Source organism: Malus sylvestris, chromosome 4, assembly GCF_916048215.2.
Source record: "Malus sylvestris chromosome 4, drMalSylv7.2, whole genome shotgun sequence".
Classification (NCBI taxonomy): Eukaryota; Viridiplantae; Streptophyta; class Magnoliopsida; order Rosales; family Rosaceae; genus Malus; species Malus sylvestris.
Genome location: NC_062263.1, coordinates 904,546 through 925,259, shown reverse-complemented (window position 1 = coordinate 925,259; position 20,714 = coordinate 904,546). Strand labels below are relative to the sequence as shown.

The window sequence follows — 20,714 nt, the reverse complement described above, 5'->3', positions numbered from 1 at the left end:
CAACGCCGGATTTTGCACTTTCGGAGATGACAACGAACTCGAGAAAGGAGAAGATATCAAGCCGGAACTTGTACCTTTGTCAACATTGGAAAGAGAAATACTAGTACACCAATTTTGGTATTATTTTCACAGCTAAACAGCCAATTTAGTCCCTGAATTATCACCTTAGTGAAAATTAGGTCCATAAACTATTTTTTCAGAAAAATTAGTTCCTGAATTATAAAAATCTGCCAATTACATCCCTAATGTTATATTTGAAGCTACTATATTCAATTTTTCGTCAATTTATGTCACGTTACTTGCATGTGATACACATTAGAGGATAGATTGTGATACACATTAGAGGGTAGATTGGTAGTTTTTCATAAAGAAATAGTGTATGAAGTTAACTTTGGAGGATAAATTGATAGTTTTTTCATAAAGAAATAGTGTAAGTTAACTTTTGAGGGTAAATTAGACATTAAATTCGTAACCTATATGAAATGTTAAAGGCTTATAAACAAGAAAATGATGGTATTACACTCTAAAGTGTGTCAAGTAACTTAAGTTGACGAAAAATTAGATAAAATAGCTTTGAATATAATAGTAGGGATGAAATTAGCAATTTGTAATGAATTTAGGGACTTATTTAATCGAAAAAAATAATTCAGGGACCTAATTTTCACTGAGATGATAGTTTATGGACTAAATCAGCACTTCACCCTATTTTCACCAAGATATTCAAGAAAAAAAAAATAAGAATAAGGGTAATGCTAGGGAGACTAAATAGGAATGAGCACATTTATCAAAACTTGAGTAATAAACCAATCATCAACTTCCATATCATTTAGTTTCCAAAATTTTGTCCATGAATTTAGTCTTCCCAGCATTACCCTAACAACAATCCTATTTTTACCACAGTTGCAGTAGATAGGTGATCTAAATATGGTATGAGGTGCTAAAAATGTGATATGAAAAATGTAGTAAGATGATGTAGGATGGGGTGAATTTGATGTTACCATTTATTAAGAATTTAATTAAAAGGAAAGCTAATGAAAATGACTTAAAAACTTTGAGTTTTAACGATAAGAACAAAATAAAAGGTAAAATGAGTAGTACTAGGTTTGACTTTTTTGTATAAAAATGTGGTTTTTCGTTAAAGTGAACAGTACTGCTAGCTTTTCGTTAAAACTCCCTTTATTAAAATGGTAATTATCTAATAGTTGCATCTTGAGAGTCAAATAAATGAAAGAAGCTGCATTGCACAAGAACTCTGTGTGGTTACGTATTGTGCAACTTGGTTGGTTCGCGACCATATCAACAGAGAAAATTACTACTTATCAGGATTTAAGGATAAGACAGCGTGCAAAAATGGGAGATGCGATTAGGATGAACTCTTTGATGCACGGTTTGCATTTAAGTGGAAAGAAAGATGGGATAAAGCAAGTAAATATTGATGCAATTAAATTGCAAGTTGCGTTGCATGCATGGATGCATCTGAGCAAAAATAAAGGAGATGCCACTCTCTTCAGTTTGCTAGCAATGGCATATTCCAGTTTAAATTCGAATTATCATGATGATGATCTGGTGAATGTGTAACAACCCATCCCGAAATTTACGGAACGAAAGGGATATTTTGGTAATTTCACTTGGGTTGTGGAATTTTTGTTTAAAATATTGTTGGTTGGTCTTATTTGGTGTGCCGGGTGGGGGCCACCCTTGCTTTTTTTCCTCGTCCTATCTTCTTTGGCTGCCACGTGGCAGTTCTTCCCCTTCTTCTTTCCTACTCCCCGAGTTCCCTCACTCTCTCTCTCCCTCGGATCCCTCAGCTATCTCTCCCCCAAAGACGTACACCCGCACACCCAGACCCACCAACCTTCGAACCCAAAGACCAAGACACAACCCCCACCATCACCTTCATTCATTGTCGTCTCTCTATCCCCTTCTTTGTGAAGCACAGAGACACCAGCAATGGCGGGGCATACCCACCTCTCCCGATAAGGTTCCATGGATTTCCCCACCATAGCTGGGCCTAAAAATGGTATGTTTCACTTCCCCTCACTCGTAGCTTCATTTCCTTGGTTTAATCATCTTTTTGGTTGAGTATCGAAGTTGATTAAAGCTTGGGAAGCTTCAGTCTTCTCCTTCGTCGAAACCAGGTCTGACTCGACCCAAACCCTCAAATCCAACCTAGCTTATTCGAACCCAAAACCTAAACCAAGCCTTTAGGCCATGCAAACCCAAAAACCCTTGGGCCAGCTCAGAGCTAAACCCTAAAGCCTAAGCCCGAGCCCAAACATGGGCCTAGGCTCAGTTGCCTAACCCAGCCTAGATGGAGACCCAACCTAGGCCTTTAGGCCACGGAATCCGGCCCAAAATCTAGGCCTAAACCCAAGAACCCTAGGCCCAATAGTGAGGCCCAACTTAGAGAACCCTCGGCCTAAACCCAATTAGAAACCAAGCCCAGATCCGACCCGACTCAGGTTGATAGCCAAACCCCTAGTCGGCATGTAGGCGCGCATGAAGGGCCACCGGTGTCGACGCATAGAGCACACGCGCCTCCACCGAAGGTACTATGGACGGCGGTGCCGATGACTTTTTTGGCCAACTTTTTGGCAACCCAAAATGGCTCGTGCGACGACGCGTGGAGTTATCCGAGATTCCCCTTATGTTTTTCGACTTCCTGAATCCGTTTATGACGTCTGTTTCCCAAAATTCAATCATTGTGATATAGTTTTATTAATTGGTACCTTTATGTGCTTAGGTGCAATGGTTTATGATATTTCCATCTTTGCTAGTTGCACGGCTCTTCGACGACAAAGTATATATGAGTGGACCCCTTCTAAAATGCATATTTTGCTATTAGTAATGCATACATAAAAAGCATGATTTAATGGTTACGTTTTATGTTTTATGAAACGTTTATGAGTAAATTAGATTTACACCTTATGTTATATTATCATGCTTTATCGACTTTACGGTCTTTGTGGTATATATGATTGATGACTATATACCTATTTATGAATGTGGTTTTACGATATGACGTTTTAGTTACTGAGCTTCGATTTGAGATATATATATATATATATATATATATATATATATATATATATTAGAAATATTATTTTAATGTTTTTATGTGATTATTTAGTAGTTATTCAATGTCCTGACTATGGGCGAATGTCCTACCTACGGACAAATGTCCTGCCTACGGGCATATGTTTTGCCTACAGGCGTATGTCTTGCCTTCGGGCAATTATGATACCACTATTTAGCACACTATATATGATATATGTTTTATGAAAGGTTTTATGGCATGCTGGGGTTTTCGGAAAACCTATTACATATTATACTATTGAGTTTTCATAAACTTTGGGGGTTAGTACATTGTTGAATAACTGTTTCAATATTACTTATATATAAACTTGATCCACTCATGTTTTGTTATGTACCCCATCATGACTTAGAATCGAGGCGTGCAATCCCAGCGTCAAGGCACTCATGCATTGACATATTCGAGTCATCTCGGTGTAGGACCCATCTCTTTGTTCATTCAATTTTATATTATTCCTTTTTAGTGTTTATGATTAGTTGTATGCTCTAAACACGTTCCATAATTGCATATCATTGTATTTAAATTTATAAGTATTGTTTATATTTATTATTTCTCATGCATCCTAATATAGCTTCGTCACCTTTGGGTGTTGGCCAGCACATGTCTACCCTAGTGTTCGGTGGATATCAGGGTCTGGCGTGTCAGAATGGGTGATAAGATATGGCACGTGGTGCATGGAAATTTGAAGTTAACAACAACTCTAAATACGAGCCTTATCAAGTGACTAGTGTATCTAGTCTGAATAGAAGGAAAGTACAATTGCCAACCCTTCCCAGATATCGAGATGATGGCAAAGGCTTTTGTGATTACTATCTCAGGAAAAGTGTTCTACTTTCGACTGGAACTACACGGGTTGGCTACTAAAGCACACAGTCACTATAAATACAAGAGGTCGTGCAACATGGAAAGCTCTCTCCAAACACATAAACAAATCTGCCATGTGCAAACCCTCGCTCTACATGAAATTTCTCTTGAGAAAGTACTAACCGTCCTAACCTCGTCGAGCACACCTCAGTTAGTCTTAACAGCACTGTGTTTGACAACCGGCGACACCTTCAGTTAGTCTTAACAACATTGGAGCCGTAAAATCAGGCGACCGAGAAATACGTTCAGTTAGTCTAAACAGCAATGCTTTGAGTTCGGTTGGTTAAGGAGTCTTTGAATCCTTATTGAAAGAGGTCACCTTGTTTGCCTTCTCGGTGAGGTGATGTGTTATATCACTCGGCACATCGAAAGCCGAGTTTATTTTATGATTGGAAATTCGCAAGTGCATTTTAGAGTTCGGCATTCAGACGGCAGAACTACATTTACAATCAAGACACTTATCTTTTTTTAGCATTTGTGTCCGTACAGTCTGGTACTTGTTCGGCGTACTTATATTTGCACAAATATAATCATAGAGACCGAGCCCGGCACCGACGATTCATGAACTTCGAAGAGAAATAGCAGCCTTGTCTTCAAGCTCTGGAACCCATAAGCCGAGATGGGTTCCTTCCTCAGCTGCAATCGCAAACGTAGAAGTTAGAAGCGCATTTGACACCACCACATTCATTCACTCACCGATAGAGCTCGGTCGCCGAGTTGGCACGCCCCGCATTCAACCGAAGAACATAAATAGCTCATTAGTTACTTGACCAGCGTGTCACGTAGGCTTGATAGTTAGCTCATTCAACTGAAAGACGTAATTAGTTCATTAGTTATTCGATTATTGAATTCATGAAACACTGGAGCTTCTAAATTTCTGCAATGTCCTAAATTTGTAGCACCTGTGTAACCTACTTGTATTATTGAGTTCTACTTATAGTAGAAGGTTGGTACAAATATGGCATGAAAAATAGAGTTCAAATCTTCTGCACCTATTTGTGCATGTGGCCTCTTGGTGACATTCTTAAAAATTTGACACATGTTCATTAACTTAACAGAGTTGACTCCAAATATTTGGAAAAACAAAAGTCAAATAAAATTAAAAAAAAAACTATAAAAAAAGAAAAGAAAAATAACAAAAATGTTCAGAGAATAAGCCAGCGTACTCGGCTCTTTGAGTTTTTAATTGTTTCAATGTTCGAACAGAAGGCCATTCTTGATAGATCTTCATATCAAAAGGGGTTGACTATTTTTGCTAAAAATATATAAATGACATTTGTTAATTAACATATGCCGAGAAAAGTAACTTTTATACCTTAATTTTTTTTCGTGCATGTCAATTTTGGCATTTTGGATGAAATAAATCAAGAAAAATCAAGCGATAAAATTTAAGTGGACATGTGTCCAACTTTTTTTTTTTTTTTTTTTTTATACAAATGATATGTAGAGTAGAAAGAACTACCCAACCAGTAAGTAATTTAATATGTTTCCATACCACACATTTGGGTCGACTGTACAATATTCTCACGATCTAAGTCGTTTGCTTTGTAAATCTTCATTCACTTATCATTCTTACAAAATATAATCCAAATTGGCAGACTTTTTAGTATCTAATTGTGACATAGAAAAATAGACAACTACGTCGTTGAAAAAAAAATGAAATGATCATGATAATAATCAGATAGCTAAATAAATGGATTTTTGTAAGAAGAAATTGTAGTAATGGTTTCTCAACTTTAACTTAATTGGAGTAATGGTCATTCAATTAAAAATTTATAATCACTAGTCTTTTAACTCATCAAAACGTGCAGATATAGTCATTTTCGTTAACTGCATTAGAACTTTTGTCAAAGTGAGTCATGTGAGACTGATTCAATAGGCAAATATGGAAAATCAAATGAGAAAAATTTTAGCCATGGTCCATCAACTTTAAGTCAATTGGAGCGATAATCGCTCAATTTTAACCTAATTGTAGCGATGATCCCTCAACTTTAACCTAATTGTAGTAATGGTTTATCATCTTTAATTTAATTGTAGCAATGGTTCTTCCAACATGACACATTTTGACGGAATTCTAACGGAGTTGAGAAAAATGACCATAATTGCATGTTTCACCATAATTGCACGTTCTGATGAGTTAAGGGACCAATGATCATGGATTTTTAGTTGATGAATCATTACTCCAATTGGGTTAAAGTTAAAGAACTATTGCTACAATTTGATTTTTTTTATATATAATTTTTTTATCAAATGATATTATCTACAATAAATGGGAGGGGGTGAGCTTAGTCTTACAATGACCTTGCAATAATATGGTTCAAATTAGCCTTTGACGAGAATCGAACGTAAGACTTCTCACTTAGACCATCTCCAACCCTTGGGCTAAAAGCCAAATTTTTTAGCCCGGAAAATTTAGCTTTTAGCCCAGAAACATCTTTTCTGCTCCAACCCTTCTACCCTAAAATTTTAGCCCGGAATTATTAAAGAATGAAATTAGCCTAAATCTTTTTCTTAAATCAATTTTTTTTTTAAATAAATATGTAGATTATTGTAAATTAATTTTATGAACATTTTAATCTAAAAAAATTTAAATTCCGATAAACATTTCGCATTTAGCCCGGGGGGAAAGCTGGGGGGTATTTGGCCCAGAAATAGCATTTGGCATTTAGCCTAAAATTTTAGCATGGGTTGGAGAGTGGTTGGAGGGGTAATTTGGCGGGTAATTTGGCTTTTAGCCCAGGGTTGGAGATGGTCTTACAAGGGAAGAGGAATATCACTATATCGTAATAGTATGCAACATAATTTGAAGTTTTTGAATAAAGATTTACAAAGTGAAGTATTGTAGATGGGTAATATTAAGGAAACCAAATTTTTTAAACCAAATAATGTATCACCAATAAAAAATAATCACGTTAATTGAAACTTAATTAATAACCCAAGTTACACCCGGATGTAGTAAAGCACTCTTTAATGGAGGATCTGTTTGGTCTGCTAAAATGACATTTATATCCTCGCCTGAGTAACCTCCAGTCTCCCCTCCACCTGTCATTCTTTTGCCTTACAACCCCTTCTTTCAAACTGGTCTACGAATCCTAATCAAAATTTTCCGAGAAAAAAAAATCCAACCTTCGAAACATTTTCCCGAGAAAATGTGTCCTGAACCCTAATTGGTGATTCTGGGACGATGACGTCGATCCCCCGGCCTCGTCTCAAATCGAAGCCGAAGCGAAACTCACTCTCCAATTTTTAATGGAACGAGACCGAGCCCAGCCTGCAGAGTCGACGAAGAGCGATCTCGAAAACGTGAAGGTGATCGAATGGGAGGAATTCGAGCAAGAGATTGTGAGGTTATGGAGTCTTTCTTCTGCTTTTAGCGAAGCTCAGGAGAAGAAGCAGAGTCTTCAGCGGAAGCTCGAGTCTCTTATTGAGGTAGGGTTTTAGTGGATGCCCAACTTTCGGGCTTATGATATTCTGAGAAAATGTAGTTGAATATGGTTATGGAGATTTAATTTTGTTTATTGTGCAGTTAGAAATTGAAGTTTAAATAATTCTTCACTTAGATATGTGGATATAACTGGGTTTTTGTGGTTGCTGGATTAACAGACTTAGGGGAAATAGTTAGAATTGTTCCGGTGGAAGTACGGCAAGGCGGTTTTTATTTTAGCTAGGTTACTGGGTATATTAATTATTTTTTGTTTGGATTGATTTAATCTAGTTTCAACTAAACTGCTGGTATTAGAATCTGAAAGTAGAAATTGTGGACATTGTAATTTAATTCTATAAAAGAATTTTCCGTCTTTGATTGCGGAGTGAATGTAAGAAACGAAAAATGCATCAAATTTATGGGTGAGTCTTCAATAATTCGGACTACTGGGGTAGTCCGGTTTTATATCCATTAGATAGGTAAGCAAAAATAGTATTTCCTCAATTCAATCTGGACTCTTCATTTCCCGTACTATGGAATAGTCCGCACTATCAAGGAAATGAGATTTTACATCATTTCCTTATTTGCTGTCATTCTCTCTTTTTGTGTCTAACAAATTAAACACGGCAGCATATTTTGTATGGTTTCTCTTCGGAACTTAAGTAAAAGTGTTGTCTTTGGTTTCTACTGCACAGTATTTACAATAATGAAATGTCGCTTAGTTGATTCAAATGTTAAGTCAAGGTTTACTAGAGTGACCCAGTTGTTTTTATGTACTAACCAAATACAACAACAACAACAACAAAGCCTTTTCCCACTAAGTGGGGTCGGCTATATGAATCCTAGAACGCCATTGCGCTCGGTTTTGTGTCATGTCCTCCGTTAGATCCAAGTACTCAAGTCTTTTCTGAGGGTCTCTTCCAAAGTTTTCCTAGGTCTTCCTCTACCCATTCGGCCCTGAATCTCTGTCCCGTAGTCACATTTTCGAACCGGAGCGTCAGTAGGCCTTCTTTGCACATGTCCAAACCACCGGAACCGATTTTCTCTCATATTTCCTTCAATTTTGGCTACTCCTACTTTACCTCGGATATCCTCATTCCCAATCTTATCCTTTTTCGTGTGCCTATACATCCCACGAAGCATCCTCATCTCCGCTACACCCATTTTGTGTACGTGTTGATGCTTCACCGCCCAACATTCTGTGCCATACAACATCGCTGGCCTTATTGCCGTCCTATAAAATTTTCCCTTGAGCTTCAGTGGCCTACGACGGTCACACAACACGCCGGATGCACTCTTACACTTCATCCATCCAGCTTGTATTCTATGGTTGAGATCTCCATCTAATTCTCCGTTCTCTTGCAAGATAGATCCTAGGTAGCGAAAACGGTCACTTTTTGTGATCTTCGCTAGATTGCTCCGGTCATTAGTGTGGATAAATATATAAATGGATAGAGATAGGAAAGCAAACACAAGATGTACGTGGTTCACCCAGATTGGCTACGTCCACGGAATAGAGGAGTTCTCATTAATTGTGAAGGGTTTACACAAGTACATAGGTTCAAGCTCTCCTTTAGTGAGTACAAGTGAATGATTTAGTACAAATGACATTAGGAAATATTGTGGGAGAATGATCTCGTAACCACGAAACTTCTAAGTACTGGAGTGTGGTATCGTCTTGACTTTCCTTATCTGTCTCATAGGTAGATGTGGCATCTTCTCTGGAAGTACTCTTCCTCCATCCAGGGGTGGTATCTGTAACTGGTGGAGATGCACAAGGTAATGTATCAATGTCACTTGGAGCTTACTTGTAGTTTCAGGCTTGGTCAAGCGCGATACAAACCATGTAGTAGGAGTCCCCCAAGTCGCCGAGCTAGGGGATCTGCTGAAAGAGGTGACAGACAAGGTAAGCAATCAGAGCTTCGGCTGATTGTTCACATTCACCCTATCTTGCAGGCAGCATGAAGGATAAAGAGAAGAAAAATGAGAAGAGATGATATGGGATACTTTTGCTTTTGAAGAAGTAACTTTCCACAGGCTTATTCTTGAACTGGGATGGAGGGTTTTCTGGTTTCCTCCAGAGATAAGGCCGACTGAAGAATTTGAGGGTCAAAACAAGTCCATCAAATCTAGAGTACGTTCGATCCTGCTGATATGGGATACTTTTGCTTTTGACAGAGTAATGGATGTATCGGCACGTGTGCTGTTACGCTTGTCTCCACATGCTTCCTTGTATCCTTCTCACTTGCCCTATCTGTTCCTCAGGCAGATGCGGGATCTTCCCTGGAAGCATAAGATGTTGAAGATGAGTACTCGAGAGCAATGCCAGGTAAGTAATCAGGTAAGGGGTTCCAGGCAGTCAGTTCCTGGCTGGAAGCTTGATTCCAAGTGCTGACTGATTGCTCTCTTTCTCCTTGTCTTGTAGGTAAGAACAAGGCCAAAGGAAAAGACAGGGAAAAAGCATGATATGAGATACTCTTGCTTTTAACCCTGGTGATATGAGATATTCTTGCTTTTAACCCTGGTGATATGAGATATTCTTGCTCTAGTATAGCTTGTTTACAGAGGTATTATCGGGGGGAAAGAAAGCTGAATATTTCGAAAGGCTTCGTTGGGAGTGCCCTCTCAGATAGGAGAAAGGGTTGAGCATTTTTGCAGGTCTGCCTGTCCGTTGGGGATGGAGGTCGACATATATAGGAGTCTCCCTAACATCAAGTAATAATGCTATTCCTTTACCCTGCTTGGTCATAGCACGGTAGTGGGAGCTGCCAGCTTCACAAGTTTTAACTTTGTCAGAGCACTTTGAAAATGTCTCTTGGGACCCTATCATACGCTTTTTCCAAATCTATAAAGACCATGTGTAAATCCTTTTTCCCATCTCTATATCTTTCCATCAATCTTCGTAAGAGATAGATTGCCTCCATGGTTGAGCGCCCTGGCATGAACCCAAATTGGTTGTCCGAAACCCGTGTCTCTTGCCTCAATCTATACTCAATGACTCTCTCCCAGAGCTTCATTGTATGACTCATTAGCTTAATACCCCTATAGTTCTTGCAAATTTGTACATCGCCCTTATTCTTGTAGATAGGCACCAAAGTGCTCGTTCGCCACTCATTTGGCATCTTCTTCGTTTTCAAAATCCTATTGAAAAGGTCAGTGAGCCATGTTATACCTGTCTCTCCCAAAACTTTCCACACTTCGATTGGTATATCGTCTGGGCCTACTGCCTTTCTATGCTTCATCTTCTTCAAAGCTACAACCACTTCTTCCTTTCGGATTCTACGATAAAAAGAGTAGTTTCTACACTCTTCTGAGTTACTCAACTCCCCTAAAAAAGCACTCCTTTCATGTCCTTCATTGAAAAGATTATGAAAATAACCTTTCCATCTGTCTTTAACCGCGTTCTCTGTAGCAAGAACCTTTCCATCCTCATCCTTGATGCACCTCACTTGGTTTAGGTCCCTTGTCTTCTTTTCCCTAGCTCTAGCTAGTTTATAGATATCCAACTCTCCTTCTTTGGTATCTAGTCGCTTATACATATCGTCATAAGCCGCTAACTTAGCTTCTCTCACAGCTTTCTTCGCCTCTTGCTTCGCTTTTCTATACCTTTCACCATTTTCATCGATCCTATCCTTGTATAAGGCTTTACAACATTCCTTCTTAGCCTTCACCTTTGTTTGTACCTTCTCATTCCACCACCAAGATTTCTTTTGGTGTGGGGCAAAGCCCTTGGACTCTCCTAATACCTCTTTTGCTACTTTTCGGATACAACTAGCCATGGAATCCCACATTTGGTTAGCTTCCCCCTCTCTATCCCACATACACTGGGTGATTACTTTCTCTTTGAAAATGGCTTGTTTTTATTCTTTTAGATTCCACCATCTAGTCCTTGGGCACTTCCAAGTCTTGTTCTTTTTTCTCACTCGTTTGATATGTACATCCATCACCAACAAGCGATGTTGATTAGCCACGTTCTCTCCTGGTATAACTTTGCAATCCTTACAAGTTATACGATCTCCTTTCCTCATTAGAAGAAAATCTATTTGTGTTTTTGACGACCCACTCTTGTAGGTGATCACATGTTCTTCTCTCTTCTTAAAGAAGGTGTTGGCTAAGAAGAGATCATATGCCATTGCAAAATCCAAGATAGCTTCCCCATCATCGTTTCTCTCTCCAAAACCATGGCCACCATGAAAACCTCCATAGTTGCCTGTCTCCCTGCCCACGTGTTCATTTAAATCTCCTCCTATAAATAACTTCTCCGTCTGAGCAATTCCTTGCACCAAGTCTCCAAGGTCTTCCCAAAATTTCTCCTTCGAACTCGTATCCAACCCTACTTGAGGTGCGTACGCACTAATCACATTGATAAGTTTTTGTCCTATTACAATCTTGATTGCCATGATTCTATCTCCTACCCTCTTGACATCTACAACATCTTGTGTCAAGGTCTTGTCCACGATGATGCCAACACCGTTTCTCGTTCTATTTGTGCCCGAATACCATAGTTTAAACCCTGAGTTTTCTAGATCCTTTGCCTTACGCCCAACCCACTTAGTTTCTTGTAGGCACATAATATTTATCCTTCTCCTCACCATAACTTCTACTACTTCCATAGATTTTCCCGTCAAGGTTCCTATATTCCACGTTCCTAAACGCATTTTGCTCTCTTGAACTCTACCCTTCTGTCCTAGCTTCTTCACCCTTCCCCGTCTAATAGAATCAAAGTACTTCTTTTGTGTGTCCCGTGTAAAGTTGATAGGAGCATATGCTCCCAAACAACTTTGAGTAGAGTCGTTCGAAAAGAAGTTTCTATAGCCCCCTTGCTCATTTAACACTGCATCCGGGTGTCGATAGAGATACAGCGACCCTTGCTCACTTATCACTGTGCTCGGGCCACACAGCGCGCCACTTACGGGTGACGCCCTAGCTTTAGCGCGATTTCGTTCTAGATTCATTTTCATAAGGATTCGACGTGATCATGGAGTACCGGCTGTCGACTACCTGACGCCCTCCCCCTCCTCCTTTATCCGGGCTTGGGACCGGCAATGTAAGATAAAGATTCAATAAAGAACACTAACCTCCAAATTCACAAACCAAAAAAAACTATACTGTTTACTTTATCCAAACACTGAACTTTTAAAGATTCAATAAAGAACACTAACCTCCATTGGGACCAGAGAGTGCTCCACCATCACATGACTGAGTTTTATAAGATCCTCCATGTTCACGAAACATTCATAAAGTTATGCATCGTTTGCAGCATCCAAATTGACAATTGTAAGCAATAAAAAAGGTTCCTCATGCCCCTCCGCTGACAGTGCATTAGCTTTTAGTTGGAGCATTTGAAAATTTAGGACTAATTGACAGTGTATTTTGACTGTGCACAGAGTCATCAGACTCATCACTGGCACATTGTGTTGTTACTTGATTGATCGGGCCTTAATTGATTAGCCCGCTGGGTAGCGGGTCGCATTGTTGTTGGCAGGTTGAAGCCGAGTCATTGAGACGATCAAATGAGCTTGAGGAGATGCAGCAGAAACTGGAAGCGAGAAAAATGGTGATGGGAAACATGTCAAGGCATTCTATGCTTGCTGTGGAGAATACAAAAAAGAAAGAGGAGCAGCTTAGTATAGAGCTTCGGTCACTATTGGTTGCTGGGACGTCTCTATCTGTTGCTAGGAAGCGATTGGAGGTAAAAGTGATTTGGATTATTATGTACCAAACAGTGGTTGGGCGAAAGAGAGTTTGTATGTTTATGAATTATAAACTCTAGATTCTTTTGGAGTAGCAACCTGTGTTGAAAGCACCGTTCATGACTTAGATTGGGTCGCTTTTTAATTCAAAATTTAATCATTAATAAACTAGTTGTAGTTGTATATATACATGCATATGCTTGATGTATATTTTTTTAGTTTCCTGCCATCAGGTCGATTCTTTTTATCACTTTTAATGTTATTTTGCTTTATGATCTATTTCAAAAATCAAAATTTGCCATGCTATCTTTTCTTCCCAATGCACCTTTTCATGTGTTAAAATTACTGTTGAATTTTAGTAATTGATTTATGTTGTCTGGTGGAAAATCTGATTTACGCTTTTGTTACAGGAGTCCAATCATCTACTTTCCAGAGACAAGGGGTATGTTCGTCTGAAAAGCTTACAAAAGATGCTAAGAAGGCGACAACAACATATGATATCACAAGTTTCGTTGCTATATCCTGTAAAGTTCACTATGGGTCCTGCACAAGAACAGGAACTTGAGTCATTTCCAAACACTAGTAGATCAGGTATATGCTACTGAGATATTTATTTTATGTTTTATGATACCTTGTTTAATTTGTGCAATCGGAAAAAGAGTAACTGAGGTAGAATCAGTAAATACCCATATGGCTAAAGGAAGGAAAGGAAAGGCTAATTGTTCAAGCAATCACTACAACTCTTTCCTATTTAATCTATCCACATTCATGAAATTATGGATATTATGGCAACATTTGCTATCCCAACTGTCATAAGATGTGGCTTTCGTTTGAATTACTAACTATGAATTACTAACTATATCATTTTTGTTTCCCATATGACTAAATTGTATAAGTGCTTGTTTAGCTTGTCAGTGTTGTCTGAGTATGAAGATATTGAATCTAACTGTTGATTAGTGGTCAGGAATTTGTGTGGTTATGTAGTGTTACTTTATTCCCGAATTTTCTTACTTGTTCTACCTCACTTCTTTTTATTAAAAGTTTGTTTCTCGGAGTTCTCAATGCATGACCTTGAACTCTATTCAAATTCAAAATATGGGCAATTCTTTATGCTAGATCCGAAGGATCCCTTGCTGGTCGGTGGTGCACAATCCCCCAATGTGGGATCACGTTTTAGAAGTAGGCTATGTGTGTGTGCACGTTTATGTGTGAGAAACTTGAGCCTGCTTCTTAAGTGATGTCAGCACTGGAATGTTCTGTGCCATTCAAAATTTGCATTATTTCCCCTTCCAGCCAGGGTTTAGGATTTTAAGTTTGGGTTAATGCCCTACACCCTAGAGCTAAACTTTAAACTGTAACCTCTAATCTCTATTGTGTACTTTAAAGATAAAGTTACAACTCATGAACCAAAATTTTTAATGAAAAGAAAAAAAAAATAGTACCTTTCAAACGACAGGGCTGTCCACATTGCAGATGTTTTCTTTTGAAGCTTTTTGTGTACATATTTGTTTACTATGCCAATCTTTTATTTATTTGTTTGATATATATAGACATATTATATATACACACACACACATATACATATATATATATATATTCTTGATGATTTAATTGGCTACAGTATTAGAATATCCATATCCAGTTTTATTTTCTTTTGAAGAATATTTATTGTGAAGTAATTAATATCTTCTTCATGTCAAGGCTAATAACCTTTGGTAATGTATTGTGCTGTACTCAGATTATATTTTTCTTGTGTTTCTTCTTCAAATTGTACAGGTAATTCTGCTCGATTTAAGCCTGCAAATCAAGGAACATTGACAATTTTAGGTCTCCATTTGACAATGCTGCCTTTTAAAATGATGAGTTTTTTCACTGACAAAAAGGAGGTTCAGAAGTCTGCAACAGCCCTGGGATATGTCGGTCATGTGCGTAGTATTCTTTCTTTGCCTGATATAAACTATTAAGTTGCTAATTCATACATGATGAATTTGGTAGCTTCTACTCTAAGATGCTTATTCAAGTGCATTTCTTAGTGGGCAATTTGTTTTGTTTGTTTAGCCACAGTTGTTTTAAATAAGAATGCTCTCTTTATATTGATTTTGAATGCAGGCTGTCTTACTTATAGCTTCCTACTTAAAAGTTCCGTTGCGTTATCCATTGCGTTTGGGTGGTTCCCATTCCTATATTATTGATTATGGACCATCCGTAGAGCCTACTTCATCCGATGTGTCGTCAAATACAGTGGTTTCAACGGATGTGAAGCATGTGGAGTTCCCTCTCTTTTTAGATGGCCAAGACACAACGAGAGCCGCATATGCTGTATTCTTATTAAACAAGGTGCAAACTTGTTCATACCTTTTCCTTGGGGGTCCATATCACCTGTTTAGATTAGTGTAGTTTCTGTTATTTTTCATATGGTTAATCTTTCATTTCTTTGCTCTGTTTGCATTTGTTTGTGTTTTTCTCATTTTGTATGTGCTTTTCGGTCACGGTAACCTTGGTAAACATAGTTATTTAAAAAGCTTGCCCTGGAACCAAATTGATGTAAGAATATAGAGAGGTGGAAGAGACGGGGAAAAAAAAATATAAGAGAGGGAGAGAGTGGGAGATGTTATTGGCACTCCAAAATATTCATCATGCACTCCTCCCTAGTGAAAACAACAAAGGAGAGTGAATGGTGACTATTTTGGAGCTCCACAAACAATTCCTATAGAGAAAAGGAGAATAACTAGAACAAGTCGTTTTTTTTTTTTTGGTTAAATCAATGTTCTCCATCATTATCAGTAATGACTGTTGTATGAAACCCATTTACGGAAAGGCTATTTATATAGGAAAATCTCATACTGACAAATTACCTAAATTGCCAGGATATATACTCGAACAACACGTTAGATCCTAATAAATAAACATGACATCATTTTATATATAGCTCAGTAAGTAAATTAATCATTACTGCTTACATTCTAATTGTAGTTTATAAAAACTGATTAACGTGAATCGAGTTTAAGACTTGTGTAAACTCTTAATATAGTACGAGTGTTCTTATGTCACGTCCTTCTGTACTTGGTCTTTCTTCTCTTAACCCACCCATATCTGGGACTCTACTTTCAGCACATTTGTACGTTCTCTTGACCTGTAGGTTCTGTTTTCTTCTGATTTTGTTAGTGAATGGAGGATTCTTTTTGTTTTGCTTTGCTTTGCTTTATTTACTCTCTTAACCCATTAAGATTGTCACGCTGTACTATATTGACCGTAGCGTTGCTTTTGTGTGGGTGTAGGATTTAGAGCAGCTTTTGAATTACATTGGCGTTAAGAGCTTAGGGCCGCGCCATGTCCTTGCCAATTTGAAGGAGCTTGTAAGGACTATTCAATCTGTAGATTATATAGATACGTGAGATCTACCAATTTTGGCTGTAAGTTTTTTTCTTTCCTGTGTAAATGAAGTACTTGTAATCTTACCCTGGTGCAAGTTTTTAGTGGAGCACCCTTTATTTATACCAATCCAGATTTTAATATGGATAGGAACTACAAATTTCTGACCAAAAATGCAGATCACGAGGACTTGTGTACCAAATTTCTCCCAATTTCGGTAGATTGGTGACACCGCGTCGTGATCTGGTATTAGTAAACGTACATGTTATAATTTGAGGGGATTCGGGTGGTGTTACGTTCATAACTATAATGTAAACAAACATAGAGATGCAAAAGGCAATCAATATGTAATGTCTGGTCTTTCCAGACGCGTTTTCAATGTTTTCATCTCGCGATGTTTTACCATTATAACTATGTTCTTGAATTTGTTTCCTAATCTTGTATAACCAGCTTAATCGTACATGAGTCCGCACAAGTTCAAAAACAAAGGTTTTGAACGAGTCCAATACCTAAACTACTCACCCACACATTTTTTCTCACGAGTAAATGGTTGAGATTTAACTCAATTATTCTTTTTTGTCCTTTGATGTGCGTTAAGGGGAGGGGACATTCAAACACTTGGCACCAGATACAAGGATAAATGCTTTTAATCATTTAAGCGACGAACTCAAATTTAACATTCTACGTCAACACATTAAAAACGAATCTAAATTAGTTCCTGCCATATACATTAATACAAAGACGAATGGAAAACTAGATTAAGCTAACAAGTTTCTGCAAGGTGAACGAAACTAGCTATTGACAAAACTGTTCAAAAGTCAGCTTTCACTCCTAAGCGACCAATTCATCTGCTCCTTCTCACAGTGCTCCAGGAAAGCATCAAACTCGTTCATAAGATCTTGATCCGCTCGAAGTACATCATCGACCAGATTCAGAAACTCGGTCAGATCTATAACTCCGCTGCTATACAAGTGCAGTTGCTTTAGGAACGCGATGAACTTGTCCGAACTACCAAGTTTTTCCCGAACTTTTCTGCAGAGGAAAAACCCTCTGTTGTATATGCTCTTCTGTAACTTCTCTTGAGCATCCTTGAAATGCTGCACTCCTTGTAACTGTTTGATTACGTACACCAAGGCTTTTTCTCTTGGATTGTTTTCCATCTCGATTTTCTTTCGCGTTTCCTGGAAAATTTTCCGAGAAAAGAACTCAATCGGTTGTGATAAAGCTTTTCTTTCTAGTCAAGCAATCAACGAGAGAAACTCATTGTCTTGCTTCCTCACTAATGCCTTGTTTCATCAATAGACTAATGCCAATTGCCAACTGCGATGCGAAGTAGTAATGACTTTTAGGGTAAGGAAAAAAAATAACAAAAACATATAGTTAACTCCAGAAGTGTAAGTTTATCTGACGTTGCAGGTCCCCAGTTCGGATAAAAGAGAAGGGGGAGGGTGTCAGATAGTCGACAGCCGACACTCCATTTTTCATGTTGAATCCCTATGACAGTTAAGTAACACATTTTTTGTCTTTTTTTTAAGGTACTATTGTTGACATTCCAAAATGGTCATCTTGCACTCCTTCAGTGCAAATTCATCCTTGTAAAAGTAAGAAGGGAGAAGTGCAAGATGACGTTTTTGGAGTGTCAATAACAGCTCACATTTCAAAATGGGATTATTTTCACCTAACTTATGATATCAAATTGTAAATATGAACGACATATTCTAGTAAAAAATCAGCATGATCGATAATTCAGAATCACAGTCTAAGAATATTAACATCTCATTCCGTTGTTTTACCGCCCGCCCTCACCACTTGAGCTAACCTCAAGGGATTAACATCAGCATCTTAGAGCATCTCCAAGTGAGTATGCATAAGAGGCGGCCAAAATTTTACTATAGCAACTATGTGACATGTTGCCTACCATTTCAACTCATGAAAAAAGTTGGTCACTTCAAGGAACTAGACAAATCAAATAGACATTACTATATTATTTGGGGCCCAATACACCCATGGTTTTGAAGTACGCAATATTGCCTACTTGGATAGAGAGGAGGAAATTGGCTTAAGTGGCTAGGCAAACCTTGCTTGCTTAGAGATAAGCTTTCTTGTAACTAAAGATATCGTAGGAGAAATATTTATGGGACGGGTGGTGCATTTTTTAAACACATGACAAAAATTTATTGAATAAGTAATGCCGCTAAAATTATGTCTTTGGTTGTAAGAGAGAATCTCTCCGCTTCGAGATGTATATTGCGACACAATCTAAGTCAGAAAGCTTTGTCCCTCTATTTACACAAATACGTGGGGCATGATGTCCCTATATTGTAAAAAGGCTTAAAATTGAAGAAACCTCCACCACCGTCCGATGAGATTTTGAAGCCCAAGACCCCACTGCGGTGATTGAAGGCCCCACTCACCCTCCCACTCATCCTAAACCCTTGAAACTGAAAAGACCCGCATCCCAACAGCCCCTAGTATTTTTCAAATTAAAAATTTAGCAGCAGCTCCCAAAACTCCATTAAAAATATTTAAAAAATAAAATCAAATACCCTAAAACAGGAAAATTTGTGAAAAACATCAGCAGGCCGCAAATATCAAGAAAATCAAATAATCTCATTCCGTATAAATAAATAAATTATATAAAATTGAGAGGTGGAGAAAGATCACCTGCTAAGAGAGAGAAAGTTTGAGAGAGAGAAAGAGCTCTGTAGAGAGAGAGAGACAGCCGAGAGAGAAGGGTTTTGCCAGTTCAGTTCTGATCAACTATTTAAGAGACTTGGAGAGAGGGAGAAGAGACGAACGGGGGGCAGGGCAGGGCAGTGGGCAGTGGGGAAGTGGGAGCGTGGGAACTAAGTGGGTACTTTTATAGCCGTTAACTCCTTAGTTTGGGAGTTGTGGGCTTTGGATTTTTCACTTTCTTTGTGTTTTTGGCCCAAATTTATAGCATTGGGCAAATGCTATGGATGAGAGGAGACTCTTTTTATAGGAAAACAAGATAGGGATATCATTGCGAATTTGTGAGGGGGCGTGTTAGAGAATAGATTCTCACATCAAACGAATAACAAAACTAAGAACTCGAAAAGAAAGTATTTATAGGAAAACAAGATACGAGGCTAACGAAGAATAGGAATTAAGATGATGGAAATAGGAAAGTACTGACTATTGCATCTTCATTCTTAATATGAGAATCTTTAGAACAGTTCTTAAAAGTACCGTTTGATATGTAGGATGAGACGGAACGTAATGGGATGAGACGCATACGTCTCACGTTTGGTGTGCTAATGTGCTTGGAACGCACTGTCCTGTGGAATGGATTTTGGTCAATTTTTTGTGTCACTCTCCTCCCTGGAATGACTTGTTTCAACCCATGAAAAACAAAATTATAACTTTTTAGACAACAATACCCCCTCTTTTTCATCAATTTCATTTCGAAAATCAATCAAAATTTTAGAGAACTCTTCATTTATACACAATTAGCATAAAATATTCACTAAAAATCGAAATTTACCTCAACAAATTAACTCAAAAACTAAGTTCTCTTGTTTTTTCGGGAAACCAAGTTCCTTTGATTGCACTTCAAATTTTTCAGGAAACTGAGTGACAAAAACCCAACAAAAAATAATTTTCTTTGCGTTTGATTTCTATATTCAAAGAAGAAAAACAAAAAAAAAACCCAGATCGGGATAAAGGGTTCTGAGAAGGCCAAAGAGAGGAAATTTTATGGGGAAACAAACAGGAAGAACATAAGGGTACCGGGGAAAGCCAATGAAAAGACGTGGCCGATGCCATCGCTCGAGGGATGGGACGGCAAGGATTAGGCGGAATATGTGAGGGTTGACGTTGAACTCGTCGGCGATGGCTCAGGTAAGGTCGAACTCGTCGGAGTGGAAGGGTACGATTGTCATTTAATCTTTTGTTCCATTCCGGCCTGAGCGTACACCAAACGTAGCATGGAACCTTCGTTCCGTTCCGTCTTGTCTGCGTACCAAACGGTACCAAAGAGAACACTTCTGGTGGTGGTGGGCATGGCGGCTCATCGGAAGTTTTCTTCTTGTGTTGCATCTCCTTCTTTTTTGGTTCCTCAACAAAGGAAAAAAGGAAAGATGGGGGCGCAACATTGCATGCTTGAAATTTCGACAATGATCCTACATCACTCTCCTTTGGTTTTTGAAGAAAGAGTTGCAGTGCTCAAGCCTTCTTATTTTGGTATCTCCACAACTTACCTGTCCGCTTGTGTTCTCCCAGTACTTCAAATTGTATCGTTTTGTTT

At 38.3% G+C, this 20,714-nt stretch overlaps 1 protein-coding gene and 1 long non-coding RNA gene across 3 annotated transcripts; one reads left to right on the top strand and one right to left on the bottom strand.

Moving 5' to 3' along the window:
• The first annotated feature begins 7,017 nt into the window (after positions 1 to 7,017).
• On the top strand, positions 7,018 to 16,590 carry LOC126618644 (uncharacterized). 2 transcript variants are annotated; one of them, XM_050286764.1, is made up of 6 exons: positions 7,018 to 7,387; positions 12,868 to 13,074; positions 13,486 to 13,666; positions 14,852 to 15,000; positions 15,185 to 15,412; positions 16,354 to 16,590. In XM_050286764.1, the coding sequence occupies exons 1-6, from the start codon at positions 7,208 to 7,210 to the stop codon at positions 16,468 to 16,470; spliced, it is 1,062 nt and encodes a 353-aa protein (XP_050142721.1). In that variant the 5' UTR covers positions 7,018 to 7,207; the 3' UTR covers positions 16,471 to 16,590. The 2 variants fall into 2 exon arrangements, with proteins under 2 accessions (XP_050142721.1, XP_050142722.1); XM_050286765.1 differs by having other exon boundaries at positions 7,239 to 7,387; positions 12,846 to 13,074.
• A 486-nt stretch (positions 16,591 to 17,076) lies between these two features.
• LOC126618656 (uncharacterized) lies at positions 17,077 to 19,458 on the bottom strand. Its single transcript, XR_007621793.1, has 2 exons — positions 19,112 to 19,458; positions 17,077 to 17,767 (listed from the first exon to the last, which is right to left on the bottom strand). It is a non-coding gene; the product is annotated as an uncharacterized LOC126618656 (long non-coding RNA).
• Positions 19,459 to 20,714: the final 1,256 nt, after the last annotated feature.